Source organism: Staurois parvus, unplaced genomic scaffold (genome assembly GCF_062004578.1).
Source record: "Staurois parvus isolate SC_StPar_1 unplaced genomic scaffold, SC_StPar_1.0 ptg001489l, whole genome shotgun sequence".
NCBI lineage: Eukaryota > Metazoa > Chordata > Amphibia > Anura > Ranidae > Staurois > Staurois parvus.
Window position 1 is genome coordinate 595930 of NW_028319285.1, and position 17500 is coordinate 613429.

The 17500-nt window shown below is 43.4% G+C and overlaps 1 protein-coding gene across 1 annotated transcript in view; it reads right to left on the minus strand.

The window, feature by feature from the left end:
* Positions 1-696: 696 nt before the first annotated feature.
* The window catches only part of LOXHD1 (lipoxygenase homology PLAT domains 1), a 296932-nt gene continuing 280128 nt past the window's right edge, over positions 697-17500 (minus strand). The window contains exons 39-41 of the mRNA XM_089662524.1: positions 8594-8732; positions 5944-6105; positions 697-1460 (exon numbers count right to left, since the gene is read on the minus strand). Of these exons, the coding sequence (XP_089518650.1) occupies positions 980-1460; positions 5944-6105; positions 8594-8732 (782 nt within the window). The 3' untranslated portion in view covers positions 697-979. The remainder of the gene's footprint in view (positions 1461-5943; positions 6106-8593; positions 8733-17500) is intronic.

A 17500-nucleotide genomic window follows, 5' to 3' on the forward strand; every position in this document is an offset into this window, starting at 1 on the left:
TATAGCTGTCTTCTGAAATTCAAATTTTGAAAAGAATAAAACAGAATAGAATAGAAAAGAATAGAGTAAAATAGAACAGAATAACATAGAAAATGAAGGAATAGAACAGAAAAGAATAGAATATAATTAAAAAATAGAACAGAATAAAATAGAAATATAGCTGTCTTCTGAAATTCAAATTTCGAAAAGAATAAAACAGAATAGAATAGAAAAGAATAGAGTAAAACAGAACAGAATAAAATAGAATAGAAAATAAAGGAATAAAATAAAATAGAATAGAAATAAAGGAATCAAATAAAAAAGAATAGAATAGAAAATAAAAGAACAGAATAGAAAATATTAGAATAGAATAGAAATAACATAACCCTCTTCCGAAATTCGAATTTAGAATAGAACCAGTTTTCTTTGCAATGAATTCGGATCGAATCAATATTTTTTATTTGAATTTGATTCAAACACTTCGAATAATCTGGAAACATTTTAATCTAGTCTAAAACAAATAAACAAAATGAAATGAAACTGAACTAAATGAATTTCGTTACCAAGGCAACTAAACTAAATTAATAACGTAACAAATCGATCCAAAACAAAAGGGAACTCATTTTTTCGTTCTGCACAGGTCTATATGGGACCAAAAGCATTGTAAGAATGGAGACCGCACCCAAAGAAGAATAAATAAATAAATAAATAAACATATCGCAACTATATATCAGTTTATTAAACATTATATTTGTTCTTTTTTCCTGAGCTTTATGCTAACGTAAGAGCTTGATGTTGGCCTTTATCTGGGGTGACAACGTGGCTGACAGATTGCTACCAGGAAGTACTGTAATACAGTGAGAAATTCCCATACAAAGAGTTCCTGTCCAGGTTGTGTTTAACGTCTTAGTATAAAAAAGAAAGTAAATATGTAAAAAAAAACCATGTAAAATGCGTCTATGAAAGTCATGGCAAGATGGCGCAGATACTTTAGGTTGGTCTAGTATCTTGGGTAGAGATCTCTCACTATCTCGCAATCCCCTCTATTTTTGTCCAGCCACTTGCCACAAGGAAAAATGGTGGTCACTCCAGTGGCGGAATTGGTGACCTCGACCCTCTCCAGTAGCCAACCAGGGCTGAGGCCACTATTATCGTGTTCTACACGAACTTTCTTCATTTCGCCCAGGTCTAACGTCTCGATATAAAAGCGGTTGGTCTTTCCTCGTTCAAAGAGGTTCCTCATCTTCTGTTTTAGGGCGTGCTTGCCGGAGTCTCCATTGGAACCGTACATAATGATGAAGACGCTGGCGTCTGTTCCTGATCCCTTTTCGAAACCAGTGACCACAATGACTTCGTATTTCACCGGAACCAGGCTGCGGGCCTTGCTGGCGAAGCTCTCGATGGTCTTGGCACACTCAAAGACTTTGTAGTCGTCTCTTTTGTTGCGCAGTGGAACTTTGGCATTGCAGTTGAAGAGATATCTAGATATGGAAAGCATGGAGTTAGAGCTAGGTCTCCTTATCAAGGACCAAACAACAAACCACAGAAATACAAGAGTGATAGCAGGAAAAGGCCATGTGGTCCATCGAGTCTGCCCTTTTTTTTCCCCTAACATTTGTTTATTTGAGAGGTGCTTTGCTTTATTATCATTTTTTGTTTTAAATCTTTTAGACCCATGTTTATCCTAAGCACATTTACATTCACAGTTACAAGCATCCACTGCTCTTCCAGTAAAATACCAGGTGGTATCAAAATGTTTGTAGACTAGTTTTGTAACACGCCAATAGATGGCAGCACAAGACTGCACGCACAGTCATAGCACCGACCTTCATAAGTCAGTGTGCCAAAAGACATCATCCTGTGTATATCGGAAGCTGAGCAACTGGTGCTACATCTGTGAGTTGCCACAACTGCTATTTCATCATGGACAGCAAGTTGGAACAAAGAGCAAATGTGAAATTCTGCGTGAAACTGGGCAATTCTGCCACAAAGACGTTTGACATGACATTTGGTAAGTTTACAGCCACGCTGCAATGAGTAATTTCAGGTGTTTTGAGTAGCACATGCACTTCAATAGCAGAAGAGCACCACTGGAAGCCAACGAGAGATCAGGAAGACCTTCAATGAGTCATTTGAGGTTTTTTGAGTAGCACATGCACTTCAATAGCAGAAGAACACCACTGGAAGCCAACGAGAGATCAGGAAGACCTTCAATGAGTCGTTTGAGGTGTTTTGAGTGGCACATGCACTTCAATAGCGGAAGAACACCACTGGAATCCAACGAGAGATCAGGAAGACCTTCAATGAGTCGTTTGAGGTGTTTTGAGTGGCACATGCACTTCAATAGCGGAAGAACACCACTTGAAGCCAACGAGAGATCAGGAAGACCATCAATGAGTCATTTGAGGTGTTTTGAGTGGCACATGCACTTCAATAGCAGAAGAGCACCACTGGAAGCCAACGAGAGATCAGGAAGACCTTCAATGAGTCATTTGAGGTTTTTTGAGTGGCACATGCACTTTAATAGCTGAAGAACACCACTGGAAGCCAACGAGAGATCAGGAAGACCTTCAATGAGTCATTTGAGGTGTTTTGAGTGGCACGTGCACTTCAATAGTGGAAGAACACCACTGGAAGCCAACGAGAGATCAGGAAGACCATCAATGAGTCATTTGAGGTTTTTGAGTGGCACATGCACTTCAATAGCTGAAGAACACCACTGGAAGCCAACGAGAGATCAGGAAGACCTTCATTGAGTCCTTTGAGGTGTTCTGAGTGGCACGTGCACTTCAATAGTGGAAGAAACACCACTGGAAGCCAACGAGATATCAGGAAGACTTTCAATGAGTCGTTTGAGGTGTTTTGAGTTGCACATGCACTTCAATAGTGGAAGAGCACCACTGGAAGCCAACGAGAGATCAGGAAGACCTTCAATGAGTCATTTGAGGTTTTTTGAGTGGCACATGCACTTTAATAGCTGAAGAACACCACTGGAAGCCAACGAGAGATCAGGAAGACCTTCATTGAGTCCTTTGAGGTGTTTTGAGTGGCACGTGCACTTCAATAGTGGAAGAGCACCACTGGAAGCCAACGAGAGATCAGGAAGACCTTCAATGAGTCATTTGAGGTGTTTTGAGTGGCACATGCACTTCAATAGCAAAAGAGCACCACTGGAAGCCAACGAGAGATCAGGAAGACCTTCAATGAGTCATTTGAGGTTTTTTGAGTGGCACATGCACTTTAATAGCTGAAGAACACCACTGGAAGCCAACGAGAGATCAGGAAGACCATCAATGAGTCATTTGAGGTTTTTGAGTGGCACATGCACTTCAATAGCTGAAGAACACCACTGGAAGCCAACGAGAGATCAGGAAGACCTTCATTGAGTCCTTTGAGGTGTTCTGAGTGGCACGTGCACTTCAATAGTGGAAGAACACCACTGGAAGCCAACGAGATATCAGGAAGACTTTCAATGAGTCGTTTGAGGTGTTTTGAGTTGCACATGCACTTCAATAGCGGAAGAACACCACTGGAAACCAACGAGAGATCAGGAAGACCTTCAATGAGTCGTTTGAGGTGTTTTGAGTGGCATGTGCACTTCAATAGTGGAAGAACACCACTGGAAGCCAATGAGAGATCAGGAAGACCTTCAATAAGTCGCTTGAGGTGTTTTGAGTGGCACGTGCACTTTAATAGTGGAAGAACTCCACTGGAAGCCAACGAGAGATCAGGAAGATCTCAACCACAAAAAATGTCGAAACCATTTGGAAACGTTTGCATGATGATTGTTGGAGAACAATCCACAACACTGCTGCCATTGTGGGTGTGTCATATGGAACAATAGACAATCGTCACATGTGGTTAGAACATGCGCCATGTTGCCTCCAAGTTCTGTCCCAGGCTGCTGACCCAGGAGCACAAGGAACACCATGTAGAAGTCCGCCAAGAACTCTGTCAGCGTGCTGTAGATGACCCGTCCTTCATGTCGAGGATCATTACCGGTGATGAAACTTGGGTGCAAGGGTTGCACGCAGAATTTTACGCTTGCTCTTTGTTCTAACTTGCTGTCCATGATGAAACAGCAGACGTGGTAATGCACATGGTCAGAATAGCACCAGTTGCACAGCTCCCAATTGTACACTGAATGATAACTTTTGGCCTACGGACCTATGAAGGTCGGTGCTCCCTGTGACTGTACGTGCAGCCTTTTGCTGGCATCTGTTGGCATGTTACAAAACTAGTCTCAAACCGTTTTGATACCACCTCGTAGTACTTTATATGGTTAGTTTTAAACTTTTCTCCTGCATGTTCTTGATCTCAGTTTCATAACAAAAACAGTGCCTTATAGAACTTTATTAGAACTTTATTCACATTCTCAAAGCCGAATGAAACTTTTCAGGTCTCCTAGTATCTTTTGTCATAATGAGGGTTATTTACTAAAACCAGAGAGTGCAAAATCTGGTGCAACTGCACAGAAACCAATCTGCTTCCAGGTTATATTGCCAAAGTTTAATTTGAACAAGCTGAAGTTAGAAGCTGATTGGCTACATGGACAGCAGCACCAGATTCTGAGTGCTCCCATTTTAGTAAATCTCCTCCAATGCGCAGGTATGCAGGGAGATTAGCTGTATTTTTTTAAGTAAAGATTTGCTTTAACAGGGGAAAACATATATATGTTTATATATATAAGTTTCCTTTTAGTTTATTTCCAGAGATAAAAAAAACAAAGTTTCCTTTCAGTTTTTTTCCCGAGATAAAAGAAACAAAGTTTCCTTTTAGTTTATTTCCCGAGATAAAAGAAACAAAGTTTCCTTTTAGTTTATTTCCCGAGATAAAAGAAACAAAGTTTTCTTTTAGTTTATTTCCCGAGATAAAAGAAACAAAGTGTCCTTTTAGTTTATTTCCAGAGATAAAAGAAACAAAGTTTCCTTTTAGTTTATTTCCCGAGATAAAAGAAACAAAGTTCCTTTTAGTTTATTTCCTGAGATAAAAGAAACAAAGTGTCCTTTTAGTTTATTTCCCGAGATAAAAGAAACAAAGTGTCCTTTTAGTTTATTTCCAGAGATAAAAGAAACAAAGTTTCCTTTTAGTTTATTTCCTGAGATAAAAGAAACAAAGTGTCCTTTTAGTTTATTTCCCGAGATAAAAGAAACAAAGTTTCCTTTTAGTTTATTTCCCGAGATAAAAGAAACAAAGTTTTCTTTTAGTTTATTTCCAGAGATAAAAGAAACAAAGTTTCCTATTAGTTTATTTCCCGAGATAAAAGAAACAAAGTTTCCTTTTAGTTTATTTCCAGAGATAAAAGAAACAAAGTTTCCTTTTAGTTTATTTCCCGAGATAAAAGAAACAAAGTTCCTTTTAATTTATTTCCCAAGATAAAAAAAACAAAGTTTCCTTTTAGTTTATGTCCAGAGAGAAAAGAAACAAAGTTTCCTTTAGCTCTGGGGAAAGTGACAGCTGATTCTGTGAGCTATAGGGAAGAAAAGAAAAAAGCCGGCAATTGCATTTAAAAACCAGCACTAACATATAGTGACAGCCAGTGAGGGAGCCTCTCTGTATACACTGCTCCCTCACTGTATACACTGCTCCTCTCCTTGCACATACTGCCCCCTACAAAGAGGACCTGTCACTCATTTGCTATCACATAGGGGACTGTTTGTGCTCATAAGTTCAAAAAATATATATATATATACATGAAAGTAGAAAAAAATACAAAAACAAATTGGAGCCTCCCCACCCCCACACACGCAGACATTTCGGTTTCGGTTCGGTTGTTGGCCACATGCATTCTGAAGTTTCGGTATCGGTTTCGGCACCAGAATTTTCATTTCGGTGCACCACAAGTAATATTTTCATTACAGGTCTAGGTAACGTGTCGTAAGATTAGTTTTTCTTATGTTTGATCAGTGTAATAGTTGATGCGATGAACATGTCAATTCCAAATTCTGAAGAAACTCCACTTACTGGTTTCCAAGTTCCAACTCTGTGACGGTGATCTCCTTCACGTGCCAGTACAGATCTGGCTTGGGAGAAAACTTCTTCCCATCCTTAGGACAGTGGCCCACGCATATGGCTGCAATATCACCCACGTTCTTCGAGGGAAACTTAAACAAATCCGTTGCATTCCTGAGGAAAAGAGGTATATCTTACATTTTATGCTGGAGTATTCTACTATACAACGTTACAAATCGTCTTTTAATGCACCCACAACCCATAGTTCCACCGTTTTGGACTTCATGTAAAACACACTTCATTATTTTATTGCCTCTGTATGGTCACTGCATAGCGCCTCCTCTCTTGGATTCTAGAATGGATTTCTAGCTTCTTATTTAGTAGCTAAGTGCCTATATAACTTGACATGCCTGCTCAATATTCCTCTTTTTACTGGGAATAAAATGAACAAGCCATGCCCGTAATCAACTTAACTTCACCCATTTTAAGGCACACTGGGGTTGATTTTCTAAAACTGGGTGCAAAATCTGGTGCGGCTCTACATAGAAACCAATCAGCAGGGGCGGACTGACCATTTGGAAACTAGGGCACTGCCCGAGGGCCCAGGGTCAGTAGGGGGCCCCATGAGATGCCCCTGGTACCTTTTTCATAGGCTTTTTTGAGTTTGGGCAAGGACACAGGGGCCCCATGATCCCCTATTGCCCGGGGGCCCCATGAGTTGTCAGTCTGCCCCTGCCAATCAGCTTTCAGGTTTTATTTCCAGAGCATAATTGAAGAAGTTGAAGCTAGAAGTTGTTTAGCTACCATCAGGGCCCAAACTATGGGAGGGGGACTTGCCCCGGGGTGCCGCATGAATAGGGGTGCCACCGGGGCGCCACACCCTCCCACACCAGGTACCACTGCTTTAAGTGCCAGCGCCCGATCACGTCTAAAGGACAAGCGGCGCCCACTGCAAATACCAGAGAAAGAAGTAGGAGGGAGACCGCACAGTGCATCAGCGCTGAACCACTCCGCCCACCCACCCCATAGAAAGGCATTCCTGAGCGACGATCACCTACGTTTGCTTAGCAACATAGCAATAATAGCTGAAACGTTCGCTCAGGAATGCCTTTCTATGGGATGGGAAGGCGGAGTGGTTCAGCGCTGATGCACTGTGCGGTCTCCCTCCTACTTCTTTCTCTGGTATTTGCAGTGGGCGCCGCTTGTCCTTTAGACTTGATCGGGCAGTGGCACTTAAAGCAGAGATACCAGGTGTGGGCGGGGGTAGCACTTCCGGCAGCAGGAGGAGCGGAGTGATTCAACGCTGTGAGGTTCCCTCTTAGTCGTGTTTAGTGCCCAAACAGCCCATGCCTTTTCTGAGTAAGACAGCCCAGCTGCTAACTGTAGTAAATATATTCATGGGTGAGCCTGCCTTGAACTGGAAGGCATTTTTTAGGAGAGGGGGTTTGTGTGCAGAAGGTCCTGGACTAGGAAATTGGGGGGTGCAGAGAAGGAACTAGATGAGGGGGGTGCAGAGGAGGCCCTGGACTAGGAGTGGAGTGCAGAGGAGGTCCTGATCTGGGGGGTGCAGAGGAGGCCTGGACTAAGAGGGGAGTGCAGAGAAGGCCATGTACTAAGAGGGGAGTGCAGAGAAGAGCATAGACTAAGAAGGGAGTGCAGAGGAGGCCTTGGACTGAGAGAGGAGTGCAGAGAAGGTCATGGACTAGGAGGAGAGTGCAGAGAAGAGCATGGACTAAGAGGGGAGTGCAGAGGAGGCCTTGGACTGAGAGGGGAGTGCAGAGAAGGTCATGGACTAGGAGGAGAGTGAAGAGGATGTCTTGGATTGAGAGGGGAGTGCAGAGAAGGCCATGGACTAAGAGGGGAGTGCAGAGGAGGCCTTAGATTGAGAGGGGAGTGCAGAGAAGGTCATGGACTAGGAGGAGAGAACAGAGGAGGCCCTGGAATGGGGGGGGGGGGGGGGTGCAGAGGATGCCCTGGAATTGAAAAGGGGGGGTGGAATGGCACAGGACATGAATTAGGAGGGGGGTGCAGAGGAAGCCCTGAACTTGAAGGGGGGCTGTAGAGAAGGCCCTGGACTTGGAGAAGGGGTTCAGAGGAGGCCCTGAACTTGGGGGGTGGCAGAGGAGGCCTTGGACTAGGAACAGTGGGTTGGTGTGGCAAAGCAGTTGGATTGGGGGGCGGCAAAGAAGACTCTGGACTATGTGAAGGGGTGCCTGGAGGTCCCAGATTAGAAAAGGGGTTGTTTGGAGACCCTGGACTAGGACAGTGGGTGTCTGGAGAGGGGGAGGATGGAGGCCCTGGACAAGGAAAGAGATCTGACAACACCCACAGGCTCACAAAACACGCCAATATATTACCACATACCATTTTTTGGGGGAGTGGGTGCAAAAAAAAATTACCAGCCCCGGGTGCCAAATGTGCAAGCTACACCACTGGCTACCATGCACAGCTGCACCAGATTCTCAAAACTCAAGTTTTAGTAAATCTCCCCCTATGTGTGCCATTTCTTTATCACCCAATAAGCCGTTCTCCCAGGCTGACATCTCTACAGGCAGCTGTAAGTCCAGCAAAGACTCTTGTCTCATTCCTTTCCGACCGGGCTCCATTTGAGGAATCTTTTTCATCGTTTCTCCTGGTAGGTGCTGCCTATGTCAGGACATACCGAGCAAATCTCCTCTTCTTGGAGGTGTTCTCCAGCAGAAGCTCCTTAGATCTTCCCTTCTTCCCTTCTAATATAATCCAGACATTCTCTTTTGTCTCAGCATCATCACGGTCACTTGTCACTGTCACTATCTCATAAGCTGCAGAAAGACAATAAGAAAAAAAAAGGTATATGAAAAAGAGTATCAAGCGAGCGCTACCTACGAAGAAAACAGCCGCTGGAACACCAAAAAGACAACCAAAAAACCTTCCAAAGAGTATATCAATAAATGGGTGCAGCGCTAAAGCATAATGTGCAACATGATACGTAAAAATAAAGATAAAATGGATAATAAATAAATAATACCTTAATGACATAAGGTGCAAAATATAATGTCACCATATGGTGACCGTAGTGAATAAATGTACCAAATAAAACAGCCAACGTGAGGATCTTGTACGATCACAATACGCGTGTGTGGAAATCTGATCCGGGGTGGCAGATGGTGTATCTGATTAAGTAAAATGCGCACTCACCAGAAGTGCATTAATACACGCATTTGAGATATATCCTGTCTCATCAGGTATTACTCAGGTCATCTGCTCACCGGTCAGGCCAGGTTCCTATACACCGTCTGGTCCCATCTGAATTGGGTGCTCAGGGTTCCTTGATGTGTATCACCGTCTGGGGTCACCTTTAAAGCAGGCTCTGCAGATGACGGCACTCACAGGGAGAGCCGAATAAGGGACACCACATAGTGTGATACTTGATGCCAGTTAACTCCTTCCATACCGACAGGAATAACGGGGATAATGAGGATACAATCAGTATGCTGGTAAATCTCCTCTTGATGACAGCAGGGTGGTCTCTGGGCAGGTCGCTCTTCCATACATACAAGCTGCCTACAAGGTATTTTTCCACGTGTGTACAGAGATACGGTCATCAATGACCTATAGACTGCTACTGAAATGCATTTACTACAATTGACTTAAGCTGGCCACAGATGGGTAGAATTTGGAACAAAAATTCTTGGGAAAAGAAAGTTCTAAGAAAGTTTGTTTTTCTACTCCTTAGTGGGTGAAATCGATGTTTCCTTTTGTTCGCAGTGACAAAATTTGAAGGAGGAGGATGGAAAATATTTCTCCAAGAAACAAATTTTTTAAAAAGCGAATGTGGTTTTTATGCAGTAAAGTCCATTTGTTCCAAAATCAAATGTTAAAAGCGAATTAAATCTTTCGAAGAACAAATGACTGTTCTGAGAATTTTCGTATGAATTTTCCTAAGACTGTTCTTAAGATTTTGCGCTTGAAAATCTATTTATCTATGGCCAGCTTAAAACTTTTAGGTGAATTTTCCAAACAATAGGTAAAAATATATATGAACTGAAAACTGCCAATTTTCCTTCAAGGTGCAAGAAATTTTTACTTTTAAAGCCGACCCTAGATGGATTGAATCTCGGCCGGTTTAGCAGGGACTGGCCGAAATTCAATCCATCTATGGGCAGGCTGGTTGTATTGAAGGCAACCCATCGATCAACTTCAGTACAACCTGCCTGCTGAATTTTTTTCATTCGATTGCTGCTGGTGGCTAAAGCATTAACCGTTTCAATACCGTGCAATTTTACACCTTCCTGCCCAGGCCATTTTTCAGGTTTCAGCGCTCTCACACTTTGAATGACAATTGCGCGGTCATACAACATTGTACCCAAACTAAAATTTTATCATTTTCTTCACACAACTAGAGCTTTCTTTTGGTGATATTTAATCACCGCTGGGGTTTTTATTTTTTGCTAAATTAACAAAAAAAGACCAAAAATTTTGAAAAAAAAACACATTTTTCTTTGTTTCTGTTATAAAAGTTTACAAATAAATAATTGTTCTTCATAAATTTAGGCCGAGATGTATTCTGCTACATGTCTTTGGTGAAAATAACCCAAATTAGGATGTATTATTTAGTTTGTAGGAAAGTTATAGAGTTCACAAACTATGGTATAGATCTGAAAATTGATCAATCCTGAAGTACTGACAGCCAATCTAATTTCTTGAGGTCCAAGAATGTCAGAATAGTACAGAGATCCCCAAATGACCCCTTTTTGCAGAGTAGACAGTCCGACGTACTTCATAAGAGGAATGGCGAGTTTTTTGAAGTTGTATTTTTTTGTCATAATTTTTCGGAAAATGAAAAAATTTAAAAAATTATTTTCACTATTTTTTTTTTTACATACTGTCACCAGTGCAGTACAGCGTCATCATATAACTGGCATGGCGGTGAACAGGAACACTGACTGGTGACAGTATAAAAAAAATATATATATATATTTTTTTATTTTTTTTATTTTTTTATTATATTTAATTTTTTATTACATTTTTTTTTTTTTTTTTTAAGATTTTGTTTTCATATTTTACTATGACCAAAGTAGTACAATGTTACCATAGTAACATTGTACTACTTTGGGGAAGTGATCAGTATTTTTTTTTTTTACACAATTTGCTTATAGCAAAGAATTACTTTGCTATAAGCAAGCATTTACCTGAATGAAATCGATTCATTTAGCTTTTTTTTTTTTTTGCTTTTTTTTTTTTGTGCTTAGCTGTGATTTGGTCACAGCTAATCACATGACATGTGCATGTGATTAGCTGTGACCATTCACAGCTAGGCACTAGTATACAATGGATGGCATGAATGAAGCCATCCATTGTATACAACTGTCATGTGACCTGCTTTGATTGGTCACAGCAGGTCACATGGTACCAGCAATGGGAGCCGGTACTCGGATCTGTCATCGGCCGTGTCCAAGGTGCACGGCCGGTGACAGATCGCGCTGCTGCGCCGCTCTGCATTAGCGCAAACTGCGCATGTGCGGGACCACGCCAAATGGCGTGTATCCGGAGTGGAGAAGCACATCTGAAGCCGCCAAACGGCCATTGGCCGGGCGGCTAATGGTTAATCATTGTGTTCCGCATGATGGAAAGGCTTCCAGAGGCAGAACACAATAGCACTGTGGTAAAGATTCCCTCACCGACACTGACTGTGTTGACGGGAGAATCAAGCAGTTTTTTTTCCCTCCACCCGTGGTGAAAAGAAAGAAAATTGTTTAATCTATGGCTTGCCTTTAGTTTTGGATAGGACAGGGAAGGGGTAGTTTGTCAAGTTTTTATTGTTGAAAAATAGAATATAGTTAAAAGGCTTACACAGCTACCACTGCATACAAAATATGTAAAATCTACCTTTCATTAAGTTGCAAAACTACTACTACATATCAAACGCCAGAACAAAATCACTCTATATATAAATTATACACTCACTTTACTGTATTAGGTACACCCGTTCAATTGCTCGGTAACACAAATTGCTAATCCGCCAATCACATGGCAACAACTCAATGCATTTAGGCATCTAGACGTAGTGAAGATGACTTGCTGAAGTTCAAACTGAGCATCAGAATGGGGAAGAAAAGGGATTTAAATGACTTTGAATGTGGCAAGGTTGTTGGTGCCAGACGGGCTGGTCTGAGTATTTCAAAAACTGCTGATCTACTTGGATTTTCACGCACTGCTATCTCTAGGGTTTACAGAGAATGGTTTGAAAAACAGAGAAAATATCCAGTGAGTGGCAGTTGTGTGGATGAAGATGCCTCCTTGTTGAGGTCAGAGGAGAATGGGCAGACTGGTTTGAGATGATAGAAAGGCAACAATAACTCAAATAACCACTCGTTACAACCAAGGTATACAGAATACCTTCTCTGAATGCACAATATGTTGAAACTTGAAGCAGATGGGCTACAGCAGCAGAAGACCACACCGGGTGCCACTCTGGTCAGCTAAGAACAGGAAACGGAGGCTACAATACATATAGGCTCACCAAAACTGGACAATAGAAGATTGGAAAAACGTTGCCTGGTCTGATGAGTCTCGATTTCAGCTGCGACATTCAGATGGTAGGGTCAGAATTTGGTGTAAACAACATGAAAGCTTGGATCCATCCTGCCTTGTATCAATGGTTCAGGCTGGTGGTGTCATGGTGTGGGGGATAGTTTCTTGGCACACTTTAGGCCCCTTCATACCAATTGAGCATCATTTAATCGCAATGGCCTACCTGACTATGGTTGCTGACCATGTCCATCCCTTTCGGACTACAGTGTCCACATCTTCTGATGGCTCCTTCCAGCAGGATAATGCTCCATGTCACAAAGCTCAAATCATCTCCAACTGGTTTCTGGAACATGACAATGAGGTCACTGGACTCCAATGGCCTCCACAATCACCAGATCTCCATCCAATAGAGCACCTTTGGGATGTGGTGGAATGGGAGATTTACATCATGGATGTGCAGCTGACAAATCTGCAGCAACTGCTTGATGCTATCATGTCAATATGGACCAAAATCTCTGAGGAATGTTTCCAACACCTTGTTGAATCTATGCCATGAAGAATGAAGGCAGTTCTGAAGGCAAAAGGGGATCCAACCGGGTACTAGCAAGGTGTACCCTTGTGGCTGGTGAGTGTAAAAACATCTGCACAGGCCTCCTCATATAATATATGTATAGTGCCCACCCTTTGGGTGTACATCACATTGAGACAAAAAAAGTCCCACTTTACCATGTATAATAATAATTATTCCTTGATTGAACATATAATCTTTGTCTAGGAGTAAAACTCACGAATATATATCCTAATGGATTTACAATCCTGACAAATATAGCTCTCCGCCATTCTCTGTTTACACTATTTCTATGGTGGAGAGCTGTGTCTTTGAGGATCTCAATACTCATTTCATATTGATTGCGGACAGCCTTTATTTACATTCATTGCCTGGTGGAAAGCACTTATGAGGACTTGTTGGATTTTCTGTGATATCATAATGATACAATATTTGTCCAGAGAAGTATGTTTTGGATGCTTATGGCCTATGATTGTGTCTATGTGATACTGTTGAAAGGGTAATTGGAACATCCAGAGTGCCTGTCAAATGTTTAATATCCACAGTGCAATTTTAACACCTAATGGAAGCCAAAATCAGCTAAGGAGACGAATCCCTATTGACAAGCAAATATTCACTATATAATGTATCTTCAAGTGGCAACAAGGTGATTTATTGAAGTCCTCCATTCATTAGACTTCAGCTATCTGTTGGCCGGTGGAACTAATCTTAAAGTGGAACTCCACTTTCGTTCAGCAAAAACAATCCCTTGTGATCTATGTGCTTTGAAATCATTTTAACATATTTTGTAGCAGAGTCCTATTTTTTTCTGTTCTGTTTGGTGCCCTTAGCCATAGACTTCTATTGTGTCCTGCAGGTTTACTGCCCTTAGCCATAGACTTCTATTGTGTCCTGCGGGTTTTGTGCCCTTAGCCATAGACTTCTATTGTGTCCTGCAGGTTTGCTGCCCTTAGCCATAGACCTCTATTGTGTCCTGCGGGTTTTGTGCCCTTAGCCATAGACTTCTATTGTGTCCTGCAGGTTTGCTGTCCTTAGCCATAGACCTCTATTGTGTCTTGTGGGTTTGGTGCCCTTAGCCATAGACTTCTAATATGTCCTGCAAGTTTGCTGCCCTTAGCCATAGACTTCTATTATGTCCTGCGGGTTTGTTGTCCTTAGCCATAGACTTCTATAATGTCCTGTGGGTTTGCTGCCCTTAGCCATAGACTTCTATTATGTCCTGTGGGTTTGGTGCCCTTAGCCATAGGCTTCTATTATGTCCTGTGGGTTTGGTGCCCTTAGCCATAGACTTCTATTATGTCCTGCGGGTTTGTTGTCCTTAGCCATAGACTTCTATTGTGTCCTGCGGGTTTGGTGCCCTTAGCCATAGGCTTCTATTGTGTCCTGCGGGTTTGCTGTCCTTAGCCATAGACTTCTATTGTGTCCTGCGGGTTTGGTGCCCTTAGCCATAGACTTCTATTGTGTCCTGCGGGTTTGGTGCCCTTAGCCATAGACTTCTATTGTGTCCTGTGGGTTTGGTGCCCTTAGCCATATACTTCATTGTGTCCTGCGGGTTTGGTGCCCTTAGCCATAGACCTCTATTGTGTCCTGCGGGTTTGGTGCCCTTAGCCATAGACTTCTATTATGTCCTGCGGGTTTGGTGCCCTTAGCTATAGACCTTTATTGTGTCCTGCGGGTTTGCTGCCCTTAGCCATAGACTTCTATTGTGTCCTGCAGGTTTACTGCCCTTAGCCATAGACTTCTATTGTGTCCTACGGGTTTTGTGCCCTTAGCCATAGACTTCTATTGTGTCTACTGCCCTTAGCCATAGACTTCTATGGTGTCCTGCGGGTTTTGTGCCCTTAGCCATAGACTTCTATTGTGTCCTGCAGGTTTGCTGCCCTTAGCCATAGACCTCTATTGTGTCTTGTGGGTTTGGTGCCCTTAGCCATAGACTTCTAATATGTCCTGCGAGTTTGGTGCCCTTAGCCATAGACTTCTATTATGTCCTGTGGGTTTGCTGCCCTTAGCCATAGACTTCTATTATGTCCTGCGGGTTTGTTGTCCTTAGCCATAGGCTTCTATTATGTCCTGAGGGTTTGCTGTCCTTAGCCATAGACTTCTATTATGTCCTGCGGGTTTGGTGCCCTTAGCCATAGGCTTCTATTGTGTCCTGCGGGTTTGCTGTCCTTAGCCATAGACTTCTATTGTGTCCTGCGGGTTTGGTGCCCTTAGCCATAGACTTCTATTGTGTCCTGCGGGTTTGGTGCCCTTAGCCATAGACTTCTATTGTGTCCTGCGGGTTTGGTGCCCTTAGCCATATACTTCTATTGTGTCCTGCGGGTTTGGTGCCCTTAGCCATAGACCTCTATTGTGTCCTGCGGGTTTGGTGCCCTTAGCCATAGACTTCTATTATGTCCTGCGGGTTTGGTGCCCTTAGCTATAGACCTTTATTGTGTCCTGCGGGTTTGCTGCCCTTAGCCATAGACTTCTATTGTGTCCTGCGGGTTTGCTGCCCTTAGCAATAGACTTCTATTGTGTCCTGTGGGTTTGCTGCCCTTAGCCATAGACTTCTATTATGTCCTGCGGGTTTGGTGCCCTTAGCCATAGACTTCTATTATGTCCTGCGGGTTTGGTGCCCTTAGCCATAGACCTCTATTGTGTCCTGCGGGTTTTCTGCCCTTAGCCATAGACTTCTATTATGTCCTGCGGGTTTGCTACCCTTAGCCATAGACTTCTATTGTGTCCTGCGGGTTTGGTGCCCTTAGCCATAGACTTCTATTATGTCCTGCGGGTTTGGTGCCCTTAGCCATAGACTTCTATTGTGTCCTGCGGGTTTGGTGCCCTTAGCCACAGACTTCTATTATGTCCTGCGGGTTTGGTGCCCTTAGCCATAGACTTCTATTGTGTCCTGCGGGTTTGGTGCCCTTAGCCATAGACTTCTATTGTGTCCTGCGGGTTTGGTGCCCTTAGCCACAGACTTCTATTATGTCCTGCGGGTTTGGTGTCCTTAGCCATAGACTTCTATTGTGTCCTGCGGGTTTGGTGCCCTTAGCCATAGACTTCTATTGTGTCCTGCGGGTTTGGTGCCCTTAGCCATAGACTTCTATTGTGTCCTGCGGGCTTGGTGCCCTTAGCCATAGACTTCTATTGTGTCCTGCGGGTTTGGTGCCCTTAGCCATAGACTTCTATTGTGTCCTGCGGGTTTGGTGCCCTTAGCCATAGACTTCTATTGTGTCCTGCGGGTTTGGTGCCCTTAGCCATAGATTTCTATTATGTCCTGCGGGTTTGGTGCCCTTAGCCACAGACTTCTATTGTGTCCTGCGGGTTTGGTGTCCTTAGCCATAGACTTCTATTGTGTCCTGCGGGTTTGGTGCCCTTAGCCATAGACATCTATTGTGTCCTGTGGGCTTGGTGCCCTTAGCCATAGACTTCTATTGTGTCCTGCGGGCTTGGTGCCCTTAGCCATAGACTTCTATTGTGTCCTGCGGGTTTGGTGCCCTTAGCCACAGACTTCTATTATGTCCTGCGGGTTTGGTGCCCTTAGCCATAGACTTCTATTATGTCCTGCGGGTTTGGTGCCCTTAGCCATAGACTTCTATTGTGTCCTGTGGGTTTGGTGCCCTTAGCCATAGACTTCTATTGTGTCCTGCGGGCTTGGTGCCCTTAGCCATAGACCTCCATTATATCTTGCGGGTTTGGTGTCCTTAGCCATAGACCTCTCTTGTGTCCTGCGGGTTTGGAGCCTTAGTCATAGACCTCTATCGTGTCCTGTGGGTTTGCTGCCCTTAGCCATAGACCTCTCTTGTGTCCTGCGGGTTTACTGCCCTTAGCCATAGACCTCTCTTGTGTCCTGTGGGTTTGGAGCCCTTAGCCATAGACCTCTCTTGTGTCCTGCGGGTTTGGTGCCCTTAGCCATAGACTTCTATTGTGTCCTGTGGGTTTGGAGCCCTTAGCCATAGACCTCTCTTGTGTCCTGCGGGTTTGGTGCCCTTAGCCATAGACTTCTATTGTGTCCTATGGGCTTGGGCCCTTAGCCATAGACCTCTCTTGTGTCCTTCGGGTTTGGTGCCTTTAGGCATAGACTTCTATTGTGTCCTGTGGGTTTTGTGCCCTTAGCCATAGACTTCTATTGTGTCCTGTGTGTTTGGTGCACTTTCTGAAAGCCCACCAAAACTCCATACAGTTGTGGGGCAATTGCAGAGTGGATCCATTTACTTGAATGGGTCATGATTGGCAGGCGGTAGTACTCACCAAAAGCAACACAGGATTTAATTCCTGTGTACACCTTTGGCTGCTGCTTCAGATATCTAAAGGGGGTAGAGATTGGGGGGGGGGGGGGGTAAAACCGCAACTCAACCATAGGGTTTTACACCCCCCCCCCCATCTTTATGCGTGAACAAGCCCTAAGGGTGCCACTGCCAAATGCAACTAAGGCCTCATCCACAAGGTGGTAAGGAGGTAATATGTCGCCTGAGTGAAACCCATGATTGCCGTGCAATGTAATTG